The sequence below is a fragment of the Actinia tenebrosa genome, unplaced genomic scaffold (genome assembly GCF_029948245.1).
Source record: "Actinia tenebrosa isolate PJP-AT-01 unplaced genomic scaffold, QUT_ActTen_1.0 PGA_scaffold2__45_contigs__length_23673736, whole genome shotgun sequence".
NCBI classification, from domain to species: domain Eukaryota; kingdom Metazoa; phylum Cnidaria; class Anthozoa; order Actiniaria; family Actiniidae; genus Actinia; species Actinia tenebrosa.
Genome location: NW_028292579.1, coordinates 6,290,650 through 6,312,629, shown reverse-complemented (window position 1 = coordinate 6,312,629; position 21,980 = coordinate 6,290,650). Strand labels below are relative to the sequence as shown.

Genomic DNA, 21,980 nt, shown 5'->3' with positions numbered 1-21,980 from the left:
CTTCGTTTATAAGAGAAAGAACTGAAACTATTGATCTATGATCACTCGCTGAGAAAAACTAGAGAAATAACAAAACTTCAAATAACAGAAGAATCTTAGAAAATTAGGTCAATATTGTTAAAAAGACAAATTATATAAATTCAGTAAAAAGTAACAAAAACTTGAATTTTTTTTACCATAGCTACAAATATTTTTTTATAAATGTGATTGAAAACCTAGAACCTAAAAAAATAATTCTTGGGGCATTGAATATTATTTTGTTAAATAATCTAAAGAATTTTCAAATGTGTTGATTAAATTAACAGCCATTGAAGGCAGCTTCGAAATTTGACAAAAAAAAATGAGATTCAATATTTTTTTTTTTTTTGCTGAGCTCATCAAATAAGTGTCTTGTTGTTCACTAAGTGTCAAAAAAACAGAAAACCATATATTCGATTTTTTTATTAGATTTTTAAAAATTTAGAAAAACTAACACTTTCCATAAAATCATTTCCGGTTTTGTTATTCACCAGTGAATAAATGCGATGTTTCCCGCACAGCTGCCTCCTCCGCAGGCTACCCCATATATTCTCTGTTGGGATCCCTGTGTTAAATTTTATGGCAGAGAAGAACTAGGAACCAGAGAGGAGAAGGATCGTCTTTTTTGTTCTCGCCACAGATAGTCCAAGGAGCAAAAAAGAGCCAATGAGATGCCTGCGGAGGAGGCGACCCGCTCAGTACGGTTACCTGGAAACAGTGAAATTCGATGACTATCAAGTGGTACACTCTTGTCCAATGAGAAGAGTGAAGAAATGGACTTTGACACTTGGTATAAAGCAAAACTAGTTATTTGATTGCGCGTTTTCTTTTGCTCGCTTTTGAGATCGTCTTCGACGTTCTGAACGAATTGAACGTAATTCAGATTTTGATGGTTGGATGTCTAGTTGTACTGATGTCCTGTAGGTATGTGAACGGTGTGGTTTGATATCTCGAACGTTGTAGTCTTTATTTGCTTGTTCTTGGCGTTCTTCCTCTTCAATGGACGTCATTAATGTGTCGTTGGCCATCAGTTGTCGTACTTTGTTCTGCAGATCAGCATCATGGTGTGGGACGTAGGAATCTTTGCGCGTGAGCTTCATGTTGGTTGTCGGTTTGAACTTGAGTCTACAGAAATTGTCAAAACGTTACTTTAAATATTTATAAATTGAAAACTTGTTTTTGCTAATGACTGCATTCGCATTCGTTAGAATAAGCAATAACCTTCCTACTCGTTCTACCGAATGATGTAGTAGAATTTTTTATTTTTCATTTTTATTTTTTTTGCACATAATAATAATCTGAAAAACTCAAATATAAATAAAGTTATTTATTTATTTTTCATAGAAACTTTCGTAAAACATTTCAGTTCAATCTTGCCTTTTCTGCTGATTGGGTGCGGTACTCCTACAGTCTTGGAGCAATTCTAAATGCGCGTGCAATCCTATGACTGATTTGACTGCAATGCAATAAGTTTAGCTCACGACTCCACTCTTAGCTTCATGCACCTAAAGCCTGACACAATACTTTCAGCATTGATTCTTCATAAAGTGAATAGTTGAATGGTGAAATATTTCTTCATTTGAATGTTGTGTCTTTAAGTTATGAAGGTTTTATACTTCCATTATGCTACTGACTGTGAAGTTAAAACTAAGAACTTTTCACCTTCGCAAATTATGTTTTGTCAGCTAATTTTTCTCGGGGAAAAAATCCGAGCTCAGGATCTCATTATTTTTCCCGCCGCGCGCACCTGTTCCTTACCTATTTCGAGCAATAAGTCCCAACACTACTCCCCTCAGTTTCCGTCTAGCATTGAAGGCAGTGAGTCGAACAAGGGTACTGCGTCTGTTGAGTCGTGACCCTGGGATCCCGTCTGGTTCACATATCCACTCGTGTTTCAAAGCCTCGGCGGCTTGGATGCGTTGTTGGGGATCCACAACCAGCTGAGTATAAATTAAGCAGTCGTGGAGTTAGTAAACCTATCTACCTACTGAAGGTAAACCATTACTGATGGAGTTAGTAAACCTATTGACCTACTGAAGGTAAACCATTACTGATGGAGTTAGTAAACCTATCTACCTACTGAAGGTAAGCAAGCCATTACGTCCAGAGATTGAATATGTAATTAGCCCTTGCATTGTTGTGTCTATGTTTAATTTTTCGTTTCTTATTTATACTTATCATAGGTACTTGCGTAATTCAGTCTTACGACTGCGAGGCAAATTTCTTAATAGACTGTTTATCAAGACCCGCTGAACAAATCAAATTACCAACCAACTCATCGACCGACCAATTAACCGACCAACCGGTCGTATTGATCGATCATTGAGGCAATCGGGAATCATGCTTTAGCATGTCACTCAACAAACGACCAACCAAGTTACCAGACAATCCGTTTATCAACTAACCTACCCAACAACCAGCCATTCCTTGGGAAGCATGAGTGGCGTAACGGTGAGAGCGCTCTCACCAATGCAACCCGCCTCGATCTTCGGACTCGTCGTATGTGAGTAGAGTTGTTTGTTGGTTCTCTCCTGTGCTTTGAGGATTTTTCTCCGGGTTCTCCGGTTTTCCTCCCTCCTCAAAAATCAACTTATAGATTCTAATTCGATCTAGAAGGACCTAGATGAAAATTGCTCTGTGTAATTCTAGTTACCCTACAAAATTGTGTGGTTTTTCATTTTTTATCCTTAATTTTATTTTTTTATTTTTTTTATTCCATCGATCAAAACAACGATCAACCAACCGACTGACCATTCGTTCAATCAAACTCACTCACCATCCTCCTGATAAGATCTTTGGCAGGTTCAGACACGGTGTCCCAGTACGGTGATGGGAAGGTGTAGTTACACTGCAGGATACTAAGAAGAAGAAATTCTACTTTTTCATTCCAAAAGGGAGGATATCCAGCCTGGACACAGAAAAAAAAGCACTAAGGTTACAAGGATTTCTTCAGTAAGTAATGATTATCCTTCTAAAGTCTCATATTATTTCTTATGTTAATTTATTTAGGGAATATAAAACGCGCGCGCGTGTCGCTGTACTTAAGCAGCCGTTGTGTATTGCTTTTTATTATATAGTTAGGATAGTAGGCGCGCACTGATTGGTCGAGAGTAGTATAGGGAATGGGGGTTCCAGCGCAATCTCAACACGGGCAAGACCCGTGTCAAAAATCCACCTACGGAAACAACCCACTCCAAGTGTGGTTGAGGGCAACAGCGCAAATATGTTAGTCTATATATGGAGTGCGAAGAATGTAAGAGAACTTTTAAGAAAGAAGCGGATTTGAAAAAGCATTTGAAAATGAAGACGAAGTGTATGAGCAGTTATGATTGTGGATGTGGTAAGAAGTTTGAGACTAAGGTTAAATTGTTTTGGCATTGTCAGGACTGTGAGTACGACTACGACGACCTAAAAAGTGCTTGGTATTAGGTATAAAATATTTCCTATTATATAGATGGAATCCCAAAGCAACTTCAGCACGGTGTCAATACCCGGTAACGGTGAGATTGACGTTAGACAGTTTTGGCGTCAGTCAGAAAGGAAGGTTAAAAGGACTCTCCGAAAAGGTATAGAAGAATTAGGAGCCCTGAAAGCGAGCATAATGGTAGAAGTAAGTTTGTCAAAAGACGAGGTAATGACGACAGCAATGTTGCGATCAAAGTCGTTAGTGATATTAGAATCCACGAATCTGGATAGGTCACTCAGTGAAGCCTTAGAAGCAATAATGGAGTCGCTGTCTAACTACACGAAAGAAGGATCGGGTTGGACAGTAGAGGAGGTTGAAGGAATAGAGATAAGTATAGCCAGGTACGTACCCATACGAGGGGGGAGTTACGTACCGCTACCAACGTGGGTAGAAAGGAAGAAGGCTATTGTAAACGTGAAAAATGAAGACAATCGATGCTTTATGTGGGCAATCAGGTCTGCACTGTATCCAGCAGAGAAGGATCCCTGTAGGATAAGTAAGTATCCCACAGATGATTTAGAGTGGGATGGTGTGGAATTTCCCATGCAGTTGATAGACATCCCCATATTTGAGGAAATAAACGATCTAGCAATTAACGTTTACGGAGTCAGAGAGCAGACGATAGTACCGTTAGTTCTGTCAAAAAGTAAAGGAGAGCGCGTACATTTATTCTACCACGGCGGACACTACTCATGGGTTAAACACATTAGCAGACTATTCTACAGACATACTAAGCACAAAGGCAAAAAGTACTTCTGTGACTGCTGCTTGCTGTCATTTACATCCTTAAATGCCCTAAAGAAACACGATGAGATCTGCCGCGGAGTCGAAGAAGTGGCGCAACGGATCCAGATGCCCACCAACAAAGAGCTTTCATACGCAGACCATCAAAAGCAGATGCAAGTGCCTTACGTGATATATGCAGACTTCGAAGCGTTGATAACTAAGGAAGAGCAGAAACGTGGCGCCACGAATAAGGTAGGATTACACGAGATCTGCTCCTTTGGTTACATAGTAGTCAGATCAGACGGTAAAGCAAACCCTCCTGTGATTTACCGAGGTAAGAACGCAGCTAATGAGTTTCTAGAAGCATTGCGAGAAGAGGAGGGGGAGATTAGAGAACAATTAAGACGTCCAAAGAAGATGGAATTTACCAAAGAGAACCAGGAGGCTTTTAACAAGGCAAAAAAATGCCACATTTGCCAACATACGCTTCTTCAGTTTGGAAGACGAGCCAAGAAAGCGTGGGATGAAGATGGAAAGTATCTAGGAGAAGCTCATTTTAAATGCGGGAAGTATGCTAAGAAAGGTGAGAAGCCGGGAAAGCCCTCCACGCACTGCATTCACTGCCACAAAGCATTTGTTGAGGATTTCTATGTGGATAAGGTTAGGGATCACTGCCACATCACGGGTAAATACAGAGGAGCGGCTCATTGGAAATGCAATATAAACTTCAAAGTAAATCCAGACATGGAGATTCCGGTGTTCTTTCACAACCTCCGCGGTTACGACTCCCATTTGCTACTACAAGGAACAGACGGCTCCGACGTCAAATGCATACCCAACAACAAAGAGCGCTACATGTCCGTAACTGTGGGTAAGCTAAAGTTCTTAGATTCGCAGCAGTTTATGGCGGACTCCTTAGCAAACCTCGTAAAGTATAACACCAACTTTCCCATTTCCAGTCAATATGGCGCGGAAAGGAAAGGAGTCTACCCATACGAATACATGGATTCCTGGGAGCGATTCGAAGAGCCCCTACCACCCAAAGATCGCTTCTACAGCACCCTAAACGAGTCTGGTATAAAGGACGAAGAGTACCAGCATGCGTTAGATGTGTGGGAAAAGTACTCCTGTGAGAATATGGGAGAATACCACGACATCTACCTACGTTCAGACGTAGTGCTGCTCGCAGATGTTTTCCAAAGCTTTCGAAAGATGGCAATGGAATACTACGGGTTGGATCCAGCGAACTTCTACACGGCTCCTGGGCTCAGCTGGAGTGCTTTGTTAAAGAAGACAAATGCGCAGTTGGATCTCCTAACGGAGTACGACATGTATCGGTTTATGGAAGACGGTATTCGTGGCGGCGTATGCGGACCCAGCCGACGTTACGCCCGCGCAAACAACCCCTTAGTAGAGCACGACCCAGAGAAACCAACCACATACATTTACTACCTGGATGCGAATAACCTTTATGGTTGGGCAATGTCACAGTACCTACCTGTGAGAGACTTCGAATGGGATCCAGTGAAGCCGATAGACTTCTACATGCAGGTTACGTCTTAGAAGTGGATCTGGAGTACCCAGAGCGCCTGCACGACGAACACAATGAGTTCCCCTTAGCACCAGAAGCGATAGAGATACCATTTAAGCAGCTAAGTCCGCTGCAAAAGCAAATGTGCCCTGGTTACAAACCGTACAGGAAACTAACTATGAACCTGATGGATAAGAAGAAGTATGTGGTACATTACCGCAACCTGCAGTTCTACGTGCGACACGGAATGCGCGTAGAGAAGATCCACAGAGTCCTAAAATTCACGCAGGAACCCTGGATGCGCCCCTACATTGACTTTAACACGCAAAAGCGTACCGCAGCGAAAAATGACTTCGAGAAAAACCTCTTCAAACTGATGAACAACAGCGTGTTCGGAAAGACAATGGAGAACATCCGCAAGCGCGTAAGCGTAAAAATAGTCAGCACCAAAGAGGAAGCAGAAGCATACGTGTCACAGCCAGGCTTCGTTAGATACGTAGAAATGCTGAACTTCTACGTGATTCACATGAAAAGGGCAAACCTCTTACTAAACAAGCCCGTTTACACAGGCTTTACGGTGCTGGATCTATCGAAGCTGCTTATGTACGAGTTCTACTACGATAAGCTTAAGCCAAAGTACGGAGACCGCTGTCGCCTCCTGTACACAGACACCGACTCCCTAATTCTAGAAGTGCAAACGGAAGACGTTTACAAAGACTGCCTCCCCGACATAGACGAGTACGACACCAGCGGTTACCCGAAGGAGCACTTCCTTTACTCTGCGAAGAATAAGAAGGTAATTGGGAAGATGAAAGACGAAATGTTAGGAAAACCCATAGTAGAGTACGTGGGTCTGAAACCAAAGATGTACAGCGTGCTAAAGTTAGACGGCGTAGAAAAGAAAGCTAAAGGCGTAAAAAAGTACGTGGTTAAGAAGGACATTACGCACGAGTCCTACCTCAACGTATTACGAACACGCAAGGAACAGCGGCATAAGATGAACAGCCTGCGCAGCTATGGTCATCAGATACATAACGTCACGCAGGAGAAGGTGTCACTGTCTGCATTTGACGGTAAGCGATGGATGTGTGATGACGGAGTGCATACGATAGCATTCGGACATCACACGATAAGCAGTTCTTCTTTGACGAACCCACGCGTGGGACCATCATGAAGATAATACAAGATGGGCTGGCCCTTCTTAGCTATCGCACTTCGGATCTGATAAGTTTCCAAAGACCAATTAGGATCCGTAGCTCTTTTGGATCCTCCTTCTAATTCACCCGACTCATAGAGATATCGAACCGTGACATCGCCTAATCTTTTTTCCTGGGGGAAGACCGCCCTCGAACTTCTGATGAAGGACTTGTGTTCCACGTGTTTCTTTTTTATGGCATCCTTGGGTTTCATTCCCGTAGCCCTGGCCGCCTCGTTATTTAAAGCCGCGACGACCTGGGGGAGCCTCTGAGTCCATTCCCTGTTGCGTTTGGAGGGATCTTCCAGCTCTTTCCAATACTGGTACCCAAAGAGACGCTCGGCCAAGGTCTTATTGAATCTTTCGACGATGCTCTGACCCCTGTGGTACTCTGCTTTAGCTCTTCTAATCTTAGTGTCGTGGTCTTTCAGGGTCTTGGTAACCACGCCCATAAACTCCGTCCCCGCATCCACTTGCAGCAGCTTAGGCCATTTCAAGACGCGCTTATAAATCCTACCTAGGGCTTCTGCGACTTCCCCAGAATCCTTGCTGGTTATGGGTTCGGCGTCCTTGTATCTGCTTGCGATATCGACTACGGTCAAAGCGTATCTATAGGTCTTCTTTCTCACCTTGTCGTGCGGCAAGAAAAGCAAATCCGCCTGATGAACTTCATTGGGGGTATTTACGGTAAAGCTGGGCCTGGGAATGTACTTGGGCACGGGAAGATAAACCTGCCAGAGGGTTTGTTTTCTTAGCCAGTTCTTAGCCGTTTCATCTGATACCCTGGCCGCGGTCGCGAGTTTCTTGATGGCCGACGCTCCTTTCCAATAGCCTTCAGGCCCATAGTAAATCCTTTTAAGTTTGTCCTCTACGCGGCCCATTATATGAATTCCAAGACAAGATTGATCTTACGTCCGTTAAAATCCACCGTCTTTCCGTCCACTTTAATGGTGATGTTTATGCTTTCTACCAAATTAGACAAGTCATAGCTCAAAGAAATGGGAGTGTATTCCACTGGGTCAAATGGATTACCTTGGGGCAGAAACTTGGACATAAGAGAAGACTTTTCTCCATTGTTGTAACTATGAACCAAGTCGCAATAGACTTCGTAAGAGGATGCGACTTTCCATTTTACATCATATGTACTGCCGCTATTTATCGTGGTACTAGTAAGGCCCAGGAGTTCTACCAATGAACTGTCCTTTAAATTAGCGCTTCCACTATTTTTCTTGAATTTCATTTCATGGGGTAATCCTGTGGTAAGAGTGTATCCATGCTTCGCTAGCTCCTTAGCCAGAGTTATTGGGGTGTAATGGGAATCTGGTATTTTTGGTTTGGTGCCGGAAGTTCCGATGACAAAGCCATTAATTAAATTATACCAAGAATTATACAAAGAGCAACTAACCAACCGAACCTTACAGGCTTTGATGGGGGGATTCAGATAAGTGGTAAAGTTATTCTTGTCGCTTTCCAAAAAGACGATCATATATTACAGGGGACAAGTCCCCTTCGTTAGAGCAGATACGCCAAGGCCACGCCTCCTGCCAGCCCTGCGACTCCTACAAAGACCAACTCATTGTCTTTTTGTTTCTTAGAAGGCTGGTAGTAATTCTTGAACTGAGGCTTTCTTAACCCCGTTAATGCCGCGGGGTGTGCTTGCGCATAAAGTTTAAAGGCGTAGTCTGTGTTTTCGAAGTTCTTATCCGCCTGCATTTTGTCTTGGTAGTTCTTATCCAACCAATCCCTGTAAGCTTGTCTTTTTTCATTCCAAGCTGCCACGTCTCGCTGATATTTCTCCAGCGCTAAGTCGTGTCTCTTCCTTTCGGCGGCTAAATTTCCGCTGCGATCACCTCTGACTAATCTATCCAAATATTGACCACCATAATTAGCCCCTGTAAATGCTAAAGCTGCAATGACTCCACCTGCGACTAAGCTAACCATTATACATTAGGTAGGTACTTTTCCTTCCGTAGGTAATCCTTTACCATGATAGCCCCGCCAACGGCAGCGGTCATCTTAGCAAAATTAGCGAAGCTCTTGCTTGGGTCTTCAGTAAAGTCTTCTTTGAGCACTTTCTTACCTACCCAACCAATACCCGCAACAATAGAAGTAATGATAGCTGCTTCTTCAACAGTTTTCAACAACGCGGTCGACATTATATTACAAAGCGAGAAGGAAAATCTAGGTCGCCACGGGTGATAAATCTACTCCATTTCAGGGATCTTACTTTTTCTAACAGCTGGTTCCACAGGTGTGTGATATGTTGGTGGTTCTACCTTTTTCGTAGCCCACCATTGTAAGTAAAGGCTGCCTGCTGCTATAGCAACTCCTAACGCGCCAATGACGTACCCAGGATTAATGAAGGATTCCTCTTCCTCCACCTTTTCTTCTTTTTTGGCTTTGTTCTTTTTATTCATCTCCGCGAGCTTCTTTCCGGCAGCGACTCTGCCTGGAGATTTAGCCTTGGTAATCTTGGTATCTTCTACGGGAGACTTTTCTGGTTGTTCTTCGGTGCCACTCATCTTATATTAAGGGACTTGAAGGACTTGACAAGTTACTTGATGACGACTTGACAATGACTTGACAACGACTTGACTAAGTACTTGAGGTGACTTGACAACGACTTGACTAAGTACTTGAGGTGACTTGACAACGACTTGACTAAGTACTTGAGGTGACTTGACAACGACTTGACTAAGTACTTGAGGCGACTTGATCAGGTACCTCAGCAAGTGCTGCCTGGAAGACCTTTTCGACTTCTCTGTCCTTCTTGAAGTCCTTCCAAGATGTTCCAAAGGAACCTAGTACCTCCTTCAAGTCGACGTGCTGAGCTACGTGAAGTGCCGCAGAGGCGACCGCCATTAACTTACCGCACTTCAAAGACAACCACCCACAGGTTATCTTAAGTTCTTGGGATATGACATAGTCATCTCTTATGTCCTTCTGTAGTTGCTCCACGTCGTCTATGGGCAGCGCAAGTCCAAGCAATTTAGTGGCAAGTCGGATAGCGGAGTCTGCTACGGCGTCCGTGGTCTTACTTGCGAGGGCAGCCTCGTACCTCTTATGGAACTTCTTAACCTCCTCTTCTGACAACTTATTAACCTGCTCATGGGTAAGTTCCTTACCTATCATTTCTTTGCACTTCCCAGAAGACACAAGAATGTTAAGTTGTTCCTTGAGGTTACTTTCATCTAGCTGCGTGGGGACTTCATCTAAGAGCTGCTCAATGTCCATATATGTTAACGTCATACGGAAACCTCAAAGAGAAGATCATCTTGGAATGTTGGTGCGTTTTTAAATGCCGCATGTATTCGTGCAGCTGTTCCTTGCTTATCTCACCGCCGTAGTCGCTTAAGATGGTTTCCAGGTCAGACTTGCTCGGAGTATAAAATACTACGAGAGAGCCTATGTTTTCCCTAAAGGGCTTAGAGACGCTGGTAAGCTGCTGGGAAAGCAACCAAACGCTAATGTTGTCATGTCTGCCGCTAAAGGCGAGCTTCACTAATTCGGAGGTGCGCCTTTTTACGTCGTCCCCACAGGCAATGTCATCCAATATGAGGAGCGTCTGTGTATCTTTAGGGAATTGCTTGTGCCAGAACTTCAAATGACCGGATAACTCATTAGGGTCTAAGATGTCCACAAAGAAGTCGTCATCGTTCGCGCCTATACCAGTCCAGGTGCGGTTGTTCACGTAGGTGGGGCATAATAGCACGATGTAGTCGAAGCGGTATCTAAAGGGTCCTAATAGCTGCTCCACGACGAACTGGGTCTTTCCGCAGCCGGTGGGTCCTACGATAAGAGCATTGCAAGGAATATGGTTTGGATCCATTTATATATAATGGAGCCTCTGGAAAAGACCATCGCCTACATGCAAGATAAATTAGATACCATTAAGATGCAAAGAGAAGAGATCGATCGATTACGGGAGCGCGTGCAAGAGCTACACGAAGAAATGTGCAATCTGAAGCGCACAGAGAGGCTTGCTGCGCTCTGGACAATGATAGGTTGGGCTAGGGATTCCCTTAAGGACTTCATGCGATACCCTCTGTGAATATATATATGGACTGCATTACATCTGAACTACCTGCTGACTGCATTGTCGTTACCCCTCCAACGCCAAAGCCTCGTAAGAAACACAGCTGCCGTCACTGTAATAAGGTATTCTCTGAAGAAGACTTCGTTGGACATTGGTGTCCCGCGGATACTAAAGCACAAAGGACTTTAGACGACGTTCGAGGAGGAGACTTGGAAGAGTAAGAGGTCGCAAAGAAGATCTTACTAAGCCCCAGCAAGAGGAATTAGCATAGGTCTTCTTTCTTATTGTTATTTTGTTAAATACTGCAAAGAGGTCTCAAGTAAGGGTCTATTTTTTATCGTTATTTTGTTAAATTACCACAGATGATATCAAAGAATGGTTAAGATGATGTCGATGATCTTACTTTAACAATTTAACAATAAAGGATAAGACCTACATCATTATCTTTTGCTGGTTTTAACAATTTAACAATAAAAAATAAGGTATATATAATGAAGTGCGTGCAATGTGATAGAGCTTTTAGTAGCAAGCAGCGACTGCAATACCATCTTTCCAAGAAAGTCTGTCAGAAGACCGTAAGTACCCTTTGCGGTGACTGCGGTAAGGAACTGTCCACTGTACAGGCCCTACGATATCACCGCGAGAACAGAGTCTGCCTCAAAGACCGTTGTCTCCGTTGCGATGAACCTCACTTCGAGGAGAACTGGCATAAATACCGCTGTCGTCGTTACCACCTCGAAGATGTCGTCTGTGAAACCCACGGAGACTTAGCCGAACGTTGTTGTCCCCACGAAACCTCCCGGGCGCTCACGCGACGTAAGAAGGAAATAGACCAGACCTTCGTATGCTTTGACGACGTCGAGGGCGTGAGATGGGAAGACAGGGAACACTGGGACGGCATTTGCGACCGATGTGGCTGTCTACGTAGCGGTCAACATATTTGGTGTTGCCTGTACGACGGACCCAAGCCCTTAGACCATTACCTTGCTGTCCTCGGGCTTTATCCCTTGTGAGTAAACCTTATTAGGCACTCCGTTAATGCTAACGCCTACGTTAGTGATGTTAGGATTAAAGAATGCCTCAGAGTCACGCAATCCTGCCGTGTATGTTTTTGCAAACAGTAACATTACCCCTGTGAGGCTGCGTCTGGGAAGGTTAATGCTTTGGTTGATGACCTCTTCGACGTTGTTCGTAAAGCTGAACGTCTTGTACATCACGACGTGATCGTAAAGGAAAGCCTTCCCGGCGCTGTATTCCATGCCAGCGCTACGTGCTAAATCTTCGCTGTATACCGTTTCGTACTGCAGCTCCAAGTTCTTTATGAAATAAGGATCCACGGCTGAGGAACTTACGTCCTTTCCCTGCAGGATGTTTGTAGTGTCTGCTAGGGTTACTTCGAACTGCAATTCGCTTAGCTGCCTTGGGTAGTATGCACCGTGGTTCGTGATAACTTCGAAATCTAATGGAACTACATGCTTAGTACCATAAGCCGTCTTTATTTCGTCTTCTCCTGATGCGCCAGAGGTTGCGCTTCTTACCTTGCGTATGGCATCACTGGCGATTCCCTGCTCTATCCTTTGCGCGCGGTCAAATGCAGTCAACCATAAGTCTTTGTACGTGGTATACAAATCATACCTGTTTAAGTCCAGCAAGGATTCCCCGGCGAACTTTACACGCATTTTGGAAACGAGGTTTCTACCCGCATTATTGACGACGTAACGCGCGTCTGCGGTATCTGGCTGTATTGCTAGGTTAAACCTTAGCGCTAGGGTGCCAGGAACCAACACTAGGTTATCCATTAGGCGGGGCACGCCTACGTACAGCGTTTCCCCTGGCTTTGCGCTAGAAGGCGTAAAGGTGACCCGGTGAAAGGTGCGTTCTGCTTTCAGTCCGCCAACCTGCTTAGGTAATACGTTGGGGTTTAACTTTGAGCTTATCATATATAATGGAAGTAGAAGGAACGGATTTCGATCCCCTTACCGAAGAAGGTCAAGTCGACATTAACGACGAAGAATACGACGCATGGACTAAAGGCGCGGAAACCGACCCCCTAATCTACGACATGGCTCTAGAAAACACGTACGGTAGTAGGTGGAAAAGCTTCAAGGAGGTCTTGAATCGCATGTGGCACGAAAAGAACCCGGGTAAGTCCGCCCCCGAGTACATAGAACTTCGAAACATGGGTGAGCAGGGAGCAACCGCGCGGGAAACCGTAGAGTGGGCAACGCAAGAGCTAACGCAGCGCTATTCCCACTTCGAGGCCGACGACGTAAGGCTCACAGAACGCGGAAACGAAGTCCTCATAAGCGTTCAAGACATGAGATATCCCGACAAAAACCGTTGGACCAAACCACAAGTCCTCTTTGACGAAAATGGCTCGGTCAAGGTTAACGTGGCAAGATTAAGAGGCTTTCAACTAGCTACCAGAAGTGCGTTAGAAAGGTTGGGAGCCCTGAATGAAAGGGTCGCACTAGAAAAACACGCCGAGGAACTACAAGAAACGTTGAAGGAAAAGGAAGCAAATTACGAAAAACAAATACGGCAGCTAACCGATGCTCACAAGAAAGAAATCAAGGGCAAGAACGAGGTCATACTGCAATTCAGGCGAGAAGCTGAAACGGCTTTAGACGAAAGAGACCAAGCCCGACACGCCTTCAATCTTTCTCTAAAAGACCTGGATATGAGCAAGGAAGAAGCCAAAAACTTGCATATCACCATAACCGGCTCTTTGGAGGAGCGGCGGCAGTTGGTTGCCGAAATTAACACTAAGGAAGAACAAATCCGGCAAAGAGATCAGGCCATTGAGGCCCTGGAGGGGCAAATAGAGCGGCAGCAGGAAATAATCAACGACCAGACTCGTCCCGAAGAGGAAAGGGAGGCGGCCCAAAGGGAATCAGAAACCCTTCAGGAGAGAGTTGCGGAATTACAAGCGCAAAAGGACAACCTGGAAAGAGAATTGGGACTTACCACCAAGGAAAAGGTAAAAAGAGCTCTGGTGAAGTATGGTCTTCCGCTGGCATTCGCGGTCGCTATTTCGAGCGTAGTAGGAGTTATCCTTAACGCGCTTAAGGCTACGGGCGCGGGCGTAAAGAAATTAGGTAAGGGACTGACGGACTTGGGAAAAAAGATGGCAGCCGGTCTCCCTGGGCTGCTGGGTTCGGTTGTTTCCTTGGCACTTAGGGCCGGCGGAGAACTGTTGAAGTTCGTGGGTAACAACATTTGGATCCTCGTAGTAGCTATTGGAGTGGTACTCCTGAAGAAGATGAAGAGTTAATCTTATCCTTGTGTATTACATCGGGCTTATCGTCGTCGGGCGTCCGAGGCATCCTCGACTTGGGGTAAGTAAAGATAGTATTCGCGCCGCCTTGGTAATTCCGTACTAAAGGTAAGACGCTCATGGTGCTAATGGTCTTATGATTCCAGGCCTCATCATCGTTTTCGCTGGTGGTCTGGTGCGTACTATTTATACCAACCATACCATTTCTTTTTCCATCACTACTTCCACCATCGGGGTAAACCTGTAACTTAGCATGCTTACAATTAACCACCATGTGAAACGTGACCGTATAAAACGCCTCAGCGCTAAATGGATATGGCTGCACCGTGAAATGGGTAGGTCTCCGATTATTAGTCGACGCCCTATAAGGAACTAGAGGCTTATCGTTCTCGTCAACCAACCTAAACCCTATGACTCCAGCCCGCGCCGCAGTAATGTTAATGCTACAAACAATTAGCGCGAGGCCTCCAACTTCGACCCACATCCCAATATCAGACCAAACGGGGTCTGCATATGCTTTATCCTCTAATAAATAAACGTAATGAGTTTCCTTCCAATGTGGATTCATATATTTCAGTAAATAAATTTGCTTCTAAAGGCTAAGCACCGTAAGAGTGCTTATGGTCATGTGGTTATAATCCTTATTCCTTTGATCCTCCGTGCTATTCATGCAAACGCTTCCACTGTCGTCTACGCGTATTTGCAGCTTTACCTTCCCATGGCAATCGGCAACCATGTGAAAAGTCCAAGTCGTAAGATTCTCAGCGCTATTCGTTGGCGGCTCTGTGGAAAAATGCACAGGCTCTCTGTTGTTTGTCTTCGTACGCATAGGCTGTAGTATACCGTTGTCATCCAGGAACCTGAAGCCCACGTTGGCATGGCCGCTCGTACCAATGCAAATACTACAAAGGATTAACTTCTTTCCTGAGTAGTTCAGATCCACGGACATCCCCGTGACATCAACCCAAGATGCCTGGTTGTATTTTTTCTCGCCTGTGTAAGTCGTATAGACACAATCTACTCCAGCTACGTAGGGGTTGTTCATCGCCATATATAATAGCTCAGACCAATGCTTGCAGCTGCTAGACCGGCTTTTAATAAGTTATGGTCATATTCCTCAGGTATCGCAGGTAGGACCTTCTTTGATGGTTTCTTAACTGTGGGTAGCTTCGTTTCGTGTGACTTTTTTGGCTTCTCTACGAAGTGAGGAATGTTCCTAAGAGTGTCAGAGTTCACGTCGTTCACCCCAAACTTCATATCCTTAGTAGCTCGCTGCAGTTTGTTGTTGTATCCTACTACAGAACCAGTATTTATAGATAAATTACTAGGCATTAACCAACAACCCGGGGCTACTGCATAGTCCAGTCGGGCCTTAGAATTTTGTATGGCTAGTTGGTAACGCTGTACGCCCTTGCTAATGTCGCCCTCCAAGATTGAACTTTCAAATAAGATCAAGGCTTCGGCTCGCGTTTCTTCTGCGGCGCCAGTATTTCCGATTATGCTGGATCGGGTGTTTACCTGAGCTCCAAGGATAGAATACACGTAAGCTTCTATGCTGCGGTTTAAACGGGCAAGGCCGGCTTTGGTTAGTCCTTTACCTTCTGGGGGTATGAAATTAAGATATTGCTTTGTTTGCTCGTCGTTGGTAATTTTGATAATCAGTGGATTAGCCCCTGCATACTTACCGCCCTCGTCTTTGAACAAAGGTCCGTCTCTAACTTCCTTAGTGGTCTTAGCGTTTGGTTCAAAGAAGGTGCTACTGTCGTGAGTTTCTTTGTGATACCCAGTGTTCCATCGTAGATTCAACGCATGAACTTCCTTATCACTTAGCTCGTGTCCACCAATCCCCCAATAAGCCCAAATATGCCCCAGACCATTGTTAGCGCCGGCAGTGCATCGGAAATCCTTCCCTACAACGTCAAACTCCTTACAAAGTCTGTCATAAGCCGGCACGCTGTATTTATTATCTCTTGGATAAAACGTGGCATCTCCCGGCAGCGCAATAACACCCATTTCATGCAGTATTCTTCTAACCGTGAAGTGAAAATGAAACATAAATATTGAATTCTTCATCAAGCTTGCGCTTACACCACAGCCGCTAGTGGCACACCAAACTGCAAAGTTTAGTTGCTGCGGCCAATAACGCATGTTAGGACCACTTAACCATTCATGAGATTCCTTAGCGGTGGTATGAATAATGGGTACGTCTTTGAAGATATCCCGCACCTTTAACGGAAAGGAATGCTTGTTAGAAATCCGCATGTTCAGCGTTAGGTCCAAGCTTGGGTGTTTATCAAATGAAACTGCGGGTATCGGATAAGTACTGGTACCAAGCAATAATTCCTTTGACCAACTGGGTTCAACATGCGTTGGCGCTGGCGTTGGCTTATGCATTGGCGAATGCTTCAGTTGATCGTCTATTTGATTAACCAGCGTAGGCTTCAAATCCTCGTTGCTGTACATCCTAGAGCCGTTATAGTAAATACCATCGGGTCTTCTTTCGAACTTACTGGGGTCTGCATGTGGAAACATCTTCCTAAATGCTCTCCAATTCCAGTAATCCCGGTTGTCGTGATGTGGCTGCTCCTCAATATCATTCCCAAAAGCGTCGTACATTAGTATATATAATGGATGTTATACCATCAGCGCCTCCACTTTATCCTGAACTTCCTAAGGAACCTAACGAATTAAACGCTGAAAACTTTCGTCTGAATAAAGCGAACTTAATCCTGGCTTACTTGGAAGGGCAGACAAAACACTATGAAAAAGTTAGAAAAAAGTACGTCAGAGCCCGGAGTACGCTACATAAGATTTCGATAACTTCAGGGTCCATATCTGTTGTGTTAACGGGCTCCGGCGTTGCTACTTCGCTTACTGGACCCGGAATAGTCGTTGGCGTTCCTTTGGCCAGCGTTGGGGCAGCCTGTGGTATTATTTCGGCTGTTGCTACGGGCATTATGAAACAGTTGTCAAGCAAAATATCAAAACACGACACGACAATAGCTCTGTCAAGGGCTAAAGTAAATACAATTACTGACCTTGTCTCAAAGGCTTTGCGTGACAGAAAGATAGACGACGTAGAATTCTCGCTTATTCTGGCCGAAGAAGACAAATACGAGAAATTAAAGTCGGACATAAGGAATAAAAAAACAGTCGTAAAAGATCTTTCCGAGGAATCTCGCAAAAAGATCTACCAGGAGGCAAAAGAAGAGCTTCGAAGAAAGCTCGCTCATTGAACATCTGCTTCGAAAAGAGCGTGACGGGATTCTATTTACATATTGAACGCCGGCTGTCTGGTTCATATGCAAATTAGTTTCACAAATCTATTTCACAAATGTGAAACGTTTTCACAAATGTGAAAGAAAATTGTGAAGGTTTTGATTGGCTGAAAACATATGACGTAATCGTTCACTATCTTCTTGGAATCCATCCTAACAGGGGGTGGTTGGGGTCAATTTTGTAAAATATTTCATAGATTACGTCAGGGTAATAAGGAATATCCTTATCCAGCCGACAAAACATAGACTTACCGGTAATTTCAGACAAAAGATAGGGAATAGCTTTGTAATATTTCCCTAGTTTTAATTTTTTCAATGTCTTCCTTAAGCTTTGCGGGGTTGGCTCTTCTAAGTGGTCTATGATTTTCTTCTTTACTTCGTTGTCTAAATATACCGGCCGAAGACCTTGGATATGACTCATCCAGTCTCGGAAGTATTTTATTCTTTTGTATGGGGTCTTCTTACGACCTCCATTGGCGTAATATTGCTCTTTGGTAGCATTTGGTACGGCATTACGAATATTCTTACCACATTCGTAACACTGTGCTGACGTGTCGTCTTCTATTTGCATTTTCTTGTCACAACAAACATACTTATTTGGTGGTGGGGTAACAAACTTGGGTTTCAAGCACTTTACACAGAAATCATAAGCAAACTCTTTACAATCTTCGCACTCCATATATAGACTAACATATTTTACATAAACACGGGATGCGGGTAATAGCGGTACGAATCGAGGGGGGTACTTTAGACGGGTAATCCTCCGGTGGTCGTTGCGCTGGAACCCCCATCCCCTATACTACTATTAGTGAACGGAGCAGTGCTGACGCCATCCGCGCGCGCGAAGTGCTGCTAGATCCTGCGACCATCTTTCTTTTTGTGTAAACAAATTCAATACCGAAACAAAAATACTAACTATATAATGAAACGGATAAAACAGCTTTTTCCGTGCTCCATTCAGTAATAAAGCACTTAGAAAGCGCCATAAGTACTTAAGAAGTGTGAAGCTGTTTTATTTGTTAAATAAATGATTTTGCGCGGTAGCCAGCGAATTAAAATATTTCAAATATTTTATAAACTGAAATAGTGCTTAAATTAATTGTCATGGCTCTGCGAAGTACTAATCGTTCCGGTTAAACAATTTGATTGCTCCTGAAACATTAACTATCATATATAATAATATTTAATAATAATGTTGTATAATAATAATAATAATTATAATTATAGGCGCAATGTTTACCCATTTCAAACCACGTGTCATTCAATTGAGAATAAGATTTTTTGTCTAAGTTGTATCCATATTCCCATATTCACGTGTTTTTGCTCGCGCAAAACTTAATTAAATAAATAATACTCAAGAGAATGACACGTGGTCCAAATTGAAAAATATTACGCCCAAGGTAAAGAGGTCTATTGCGGGACACATTCTTGCCGCTGAATTGGACCAAGAAATGCGTCACACGAGTTGTTTATGGAAGAAAGATAACGGCTTTAACATTGAATCTTATGGCATTAAAAAACATAGTTGAATACTAGTTAGGTTACCAGTAGTAAGTAGAGAATAACCCCACACGCCCACATATCCACTGCGGAGTCTATGGAACTCTCCAAGATGGTCTCAGGGGCAAGATACATAGGAGAACCGCTACCACGACAGGAGATAGTACGCACACCATCTGTCGTAATCAAAATATTGACAAATTAATTGCATCAAACTCATTGTCTTATTATTACCACAAACGCTAACACTGAATTGGTCTCACGAAAACGACATGTCCAGAAACTATTTCTAAAGTCGTACGGCCACAAAGGCGATACAGGGATTTTCATGCATTAGGGGCCAGACGAGATAAATGATATAACGAGGTCAAAACGGAAACGTAGGTCTTTCATACGGTTTACCAACAATGCAATAGCATTGGATGCATGCAAATGAGATGCTATTAATGCATGAGACAACAAGCATTGTATCGACCCGATAGCTTTACTTGTATGATTCTCAAACAATAGAATATCTCATACTGAGAGCCCTTCATAGTCTAACTCACCTTTCATAAGCTTCGCTATTCCAAAGTCTGTTAGCTTAATCACCGGCGGTTTTTCCTCGCACGATCTCTCTGACAATAGCAAGTTTTCAGGTTTTAAATCCTGGAAAAAGAGACAAGTCTGTGAGTTTTGCTGCGCGATAAAACTGGTGTCTGGAACTTGTGTGCAACGGTATCTCGAGACGAGTTCTAGAGACAGATTCCTCGATACGGCGCAGCAATTGTAATTTTTATGTCACAGAGGAAAATATCTCGTTTTTTGCTGACCCTCATCTCAAAACATCTATTCTGGATGCAAGGCCAGTCAAGTCTCTCTAAGTTTGGATGACTGCGCAAACATGAAAAAAGGGTCGATTTTGCTTTTTTTTTAATTTAAAGGATCCACAGGTTGGACCCCTTTGAATAGCTCAGTACTACGCTTTTTTGGCCGGTCTGCCCTTGAAGAAGGAAACAGGTCTTACAGAACAACACGACACAACGCATCACCACACATTAACATAACATTTCATAACACGACACAAGAACACGACAAAACACAACGCAACTACACAAGCGCATCAAAACACAACAGAACAGAACATAACACTTGAACACAACAAATCACAACACCATACCTTACAGTACACCACAATAGCCTTTCTTTTTTATAGTCTTAACAGTGTTGAAGCTAATAAAGGAATAACGTATAACCAAAAGTTTCTCTGTGAGGCTTTGTGCTTACCCTGTGAATGATTCCCTTCTCTGATAAATATTTCAGAGCCTTCAAAACCTGCCGAATACACGCGCATGCGTCCTTCTCACTGTAGTGTTTCCTGGACACAATACCATCAAACAGGTCTCCACCTGGAAGGTACTCTAGTACCATGAGAACTGATGTATCAGTGTAGAAAACCTCTTCTAACTTCACTATGCTTGGATGGTCGAGGCACCCGCAGATCTGTCGAGGTAAGGGCCAACATGTCGAGTCAGTATTTTACTGACAATCAGCGGGAGTAAACGGTTATTTTGATGATGGTAAGACGTAATTTATAGGTGTTTGTAGCAGGTGTTCGTTCGTAGTTTACCGATTTGATTTTTATTTTACGATTGGAAGGAAATTGAGATTTAAGACGTCGTAGAAAAATCTTTGACACTGACTAGAAACGGCAGTAAACATCCACATTGGATGCGATTCATGCCAAACCAATGACAGCAATCATTTTGAACATAACAATGAACTACTCACGATTCAGAGCGCAATGACTACTCAAGACTTGTCGTGATCAAGGGTAACTTTGAAATATTGCTTGGATGGGCTTCCTGTGTCCCTACACAAACTAATCCTTTACATAAGAACTAAACAACGTATGTAAAATTCTTGATTTACAAATCGCGAATACAGTAAATATTGACCAGAGTTACATGAGTCATCCGTCTTTGAAACATGCGGTCAGTACACCGGCACTTCATATGAAATGCAGCATTTCTTGTAAAACTCTTATCATTAAATTGATATATTTTGATGCTCTAACTGCTACTTTGATATTTGCCCCAAAATCATTATTCTTTACAGTTAGTTTGGTTAAGTTTTGGTTGTAAATATGAACCTGTTTGATTGCCAGTTAATAAGTGAAGGTAAAGTACGGCAAAGGAACTAAAGATTACCTCAGCTTCTTGCACAGCCTTTTCTCGATCGTCTTTACCGTTGGTTACAACAATTTCTTTTACCGCAAATAACTCGTGTGTTTTCAAGTGAACACACTTCTTAACTTCCCCAAACGAACCTTTACCAATAAACTCTGTGACTTCGTACGCATCTTCAAACTTCATATCGTCTTGCCGCTCAAAAACATCAACTTGTGAAGTAATTTTACGAGGTGGGATTGAGAAACTAGACGAGCTTTTCAGCGGTAATAAAGCATTCTCAATCAAGAAGTATTTCAGGGCCGTCAAATTTGAAAGTCAATCTGCTAATTAGCGTACTTTTATTTACTTTGAGCTGTTCGTCATCATTAGAATTGACATTGTCTTTTCAAATATTGTGTACAAACTACTAGCAACAGTTTTCGCCGAACGGAAATGTCAACTTTGGTAAAATTGAATACGCATTCCTTTCGTTTGATGTCAAGAAACTTGACACAGGGACTAATGTGAAGAAACGTATTAGTCAATAATAAAGATGAATAATTTTTTGATTGAAAACTAATTGAATACTTAAATTGAGTTGAATGTGTTTGACAAAGGCGGTTCAATAAATGACGGGCCTTTTGTCGAAGTTTCTAGAGGTTTTGCCGCTGCTCGTTTTACTCATAATGGAAAATTCCAAAAGCTAATTGATCTTTACAGCAAACAAAAGGTGTTGCTTAAAGTGTTTTGTACTTGTTGTAAAAAGGGCCAAATTTTAAAGCAATAAAAGATAGGCGAGTTTG

General features: G+C 43.2%; 1 protein-coding gene across 1 annotated transcript; it reads right to left on the bottom strand.

Moving 5' to 3' along the window:
• Window positions 1–371: 371 nt before the first annotated feature.
• LOC116300987 (calcium/calmodulin-dependent protein kinase type II delta chain) lies at window positions 372–21,524 on the bottom strand. Its single transcript, XM_089034494.1, has 7 exons — window positions 21,217–21,524; window positions 20,294–20,509; window positions 19,576–19,675; window positions 19,073–19,203; window positions 2,795–2,926; window positions 1,777–1,958; window positions 372–1,143 (listed from the first exon to the last, which is right to left on the bottom strand). The coding sequence occupies exons 1-7, from the start codon at window positions 21,379–21,381 to the stop codon at window positions 822–824; spliced, it is 1,248 nt and encodes a 415-aa protein (XP_088890620.1). The 5' UTR covers window positions 21,382–21,524; the 3' UTR covers window positions 372–821.
• Window positions 21,525–21,980: the final 456 nt, after the last annotated feature.

Excerpts from the sequence above, each read along its gene's own strand:
- LOC116300987 (XM_089034494.1), bottom strand. The coding sequence starts at position 21,381 with ATGAAGTTTGAAGATGCGTACGAAGTCACAGAGTTTATTGGTAAAGGT. Across the intron at positions 2,927-19,072 it reads TTATTCTCTACTTACTACTG|GCTGGATATCCTCCCTTTTG; the intron begins GTAACCTAACTA and ends TTCTGTGTCCAG. Across the intron at positions 1,144-1,776 it reads GGACTTATTGCTCGAAATAG|ACTCAAGTTCAAACCGACAA; the intron begins GTAAGGAACAGG and ends CAATTTCTGTAG.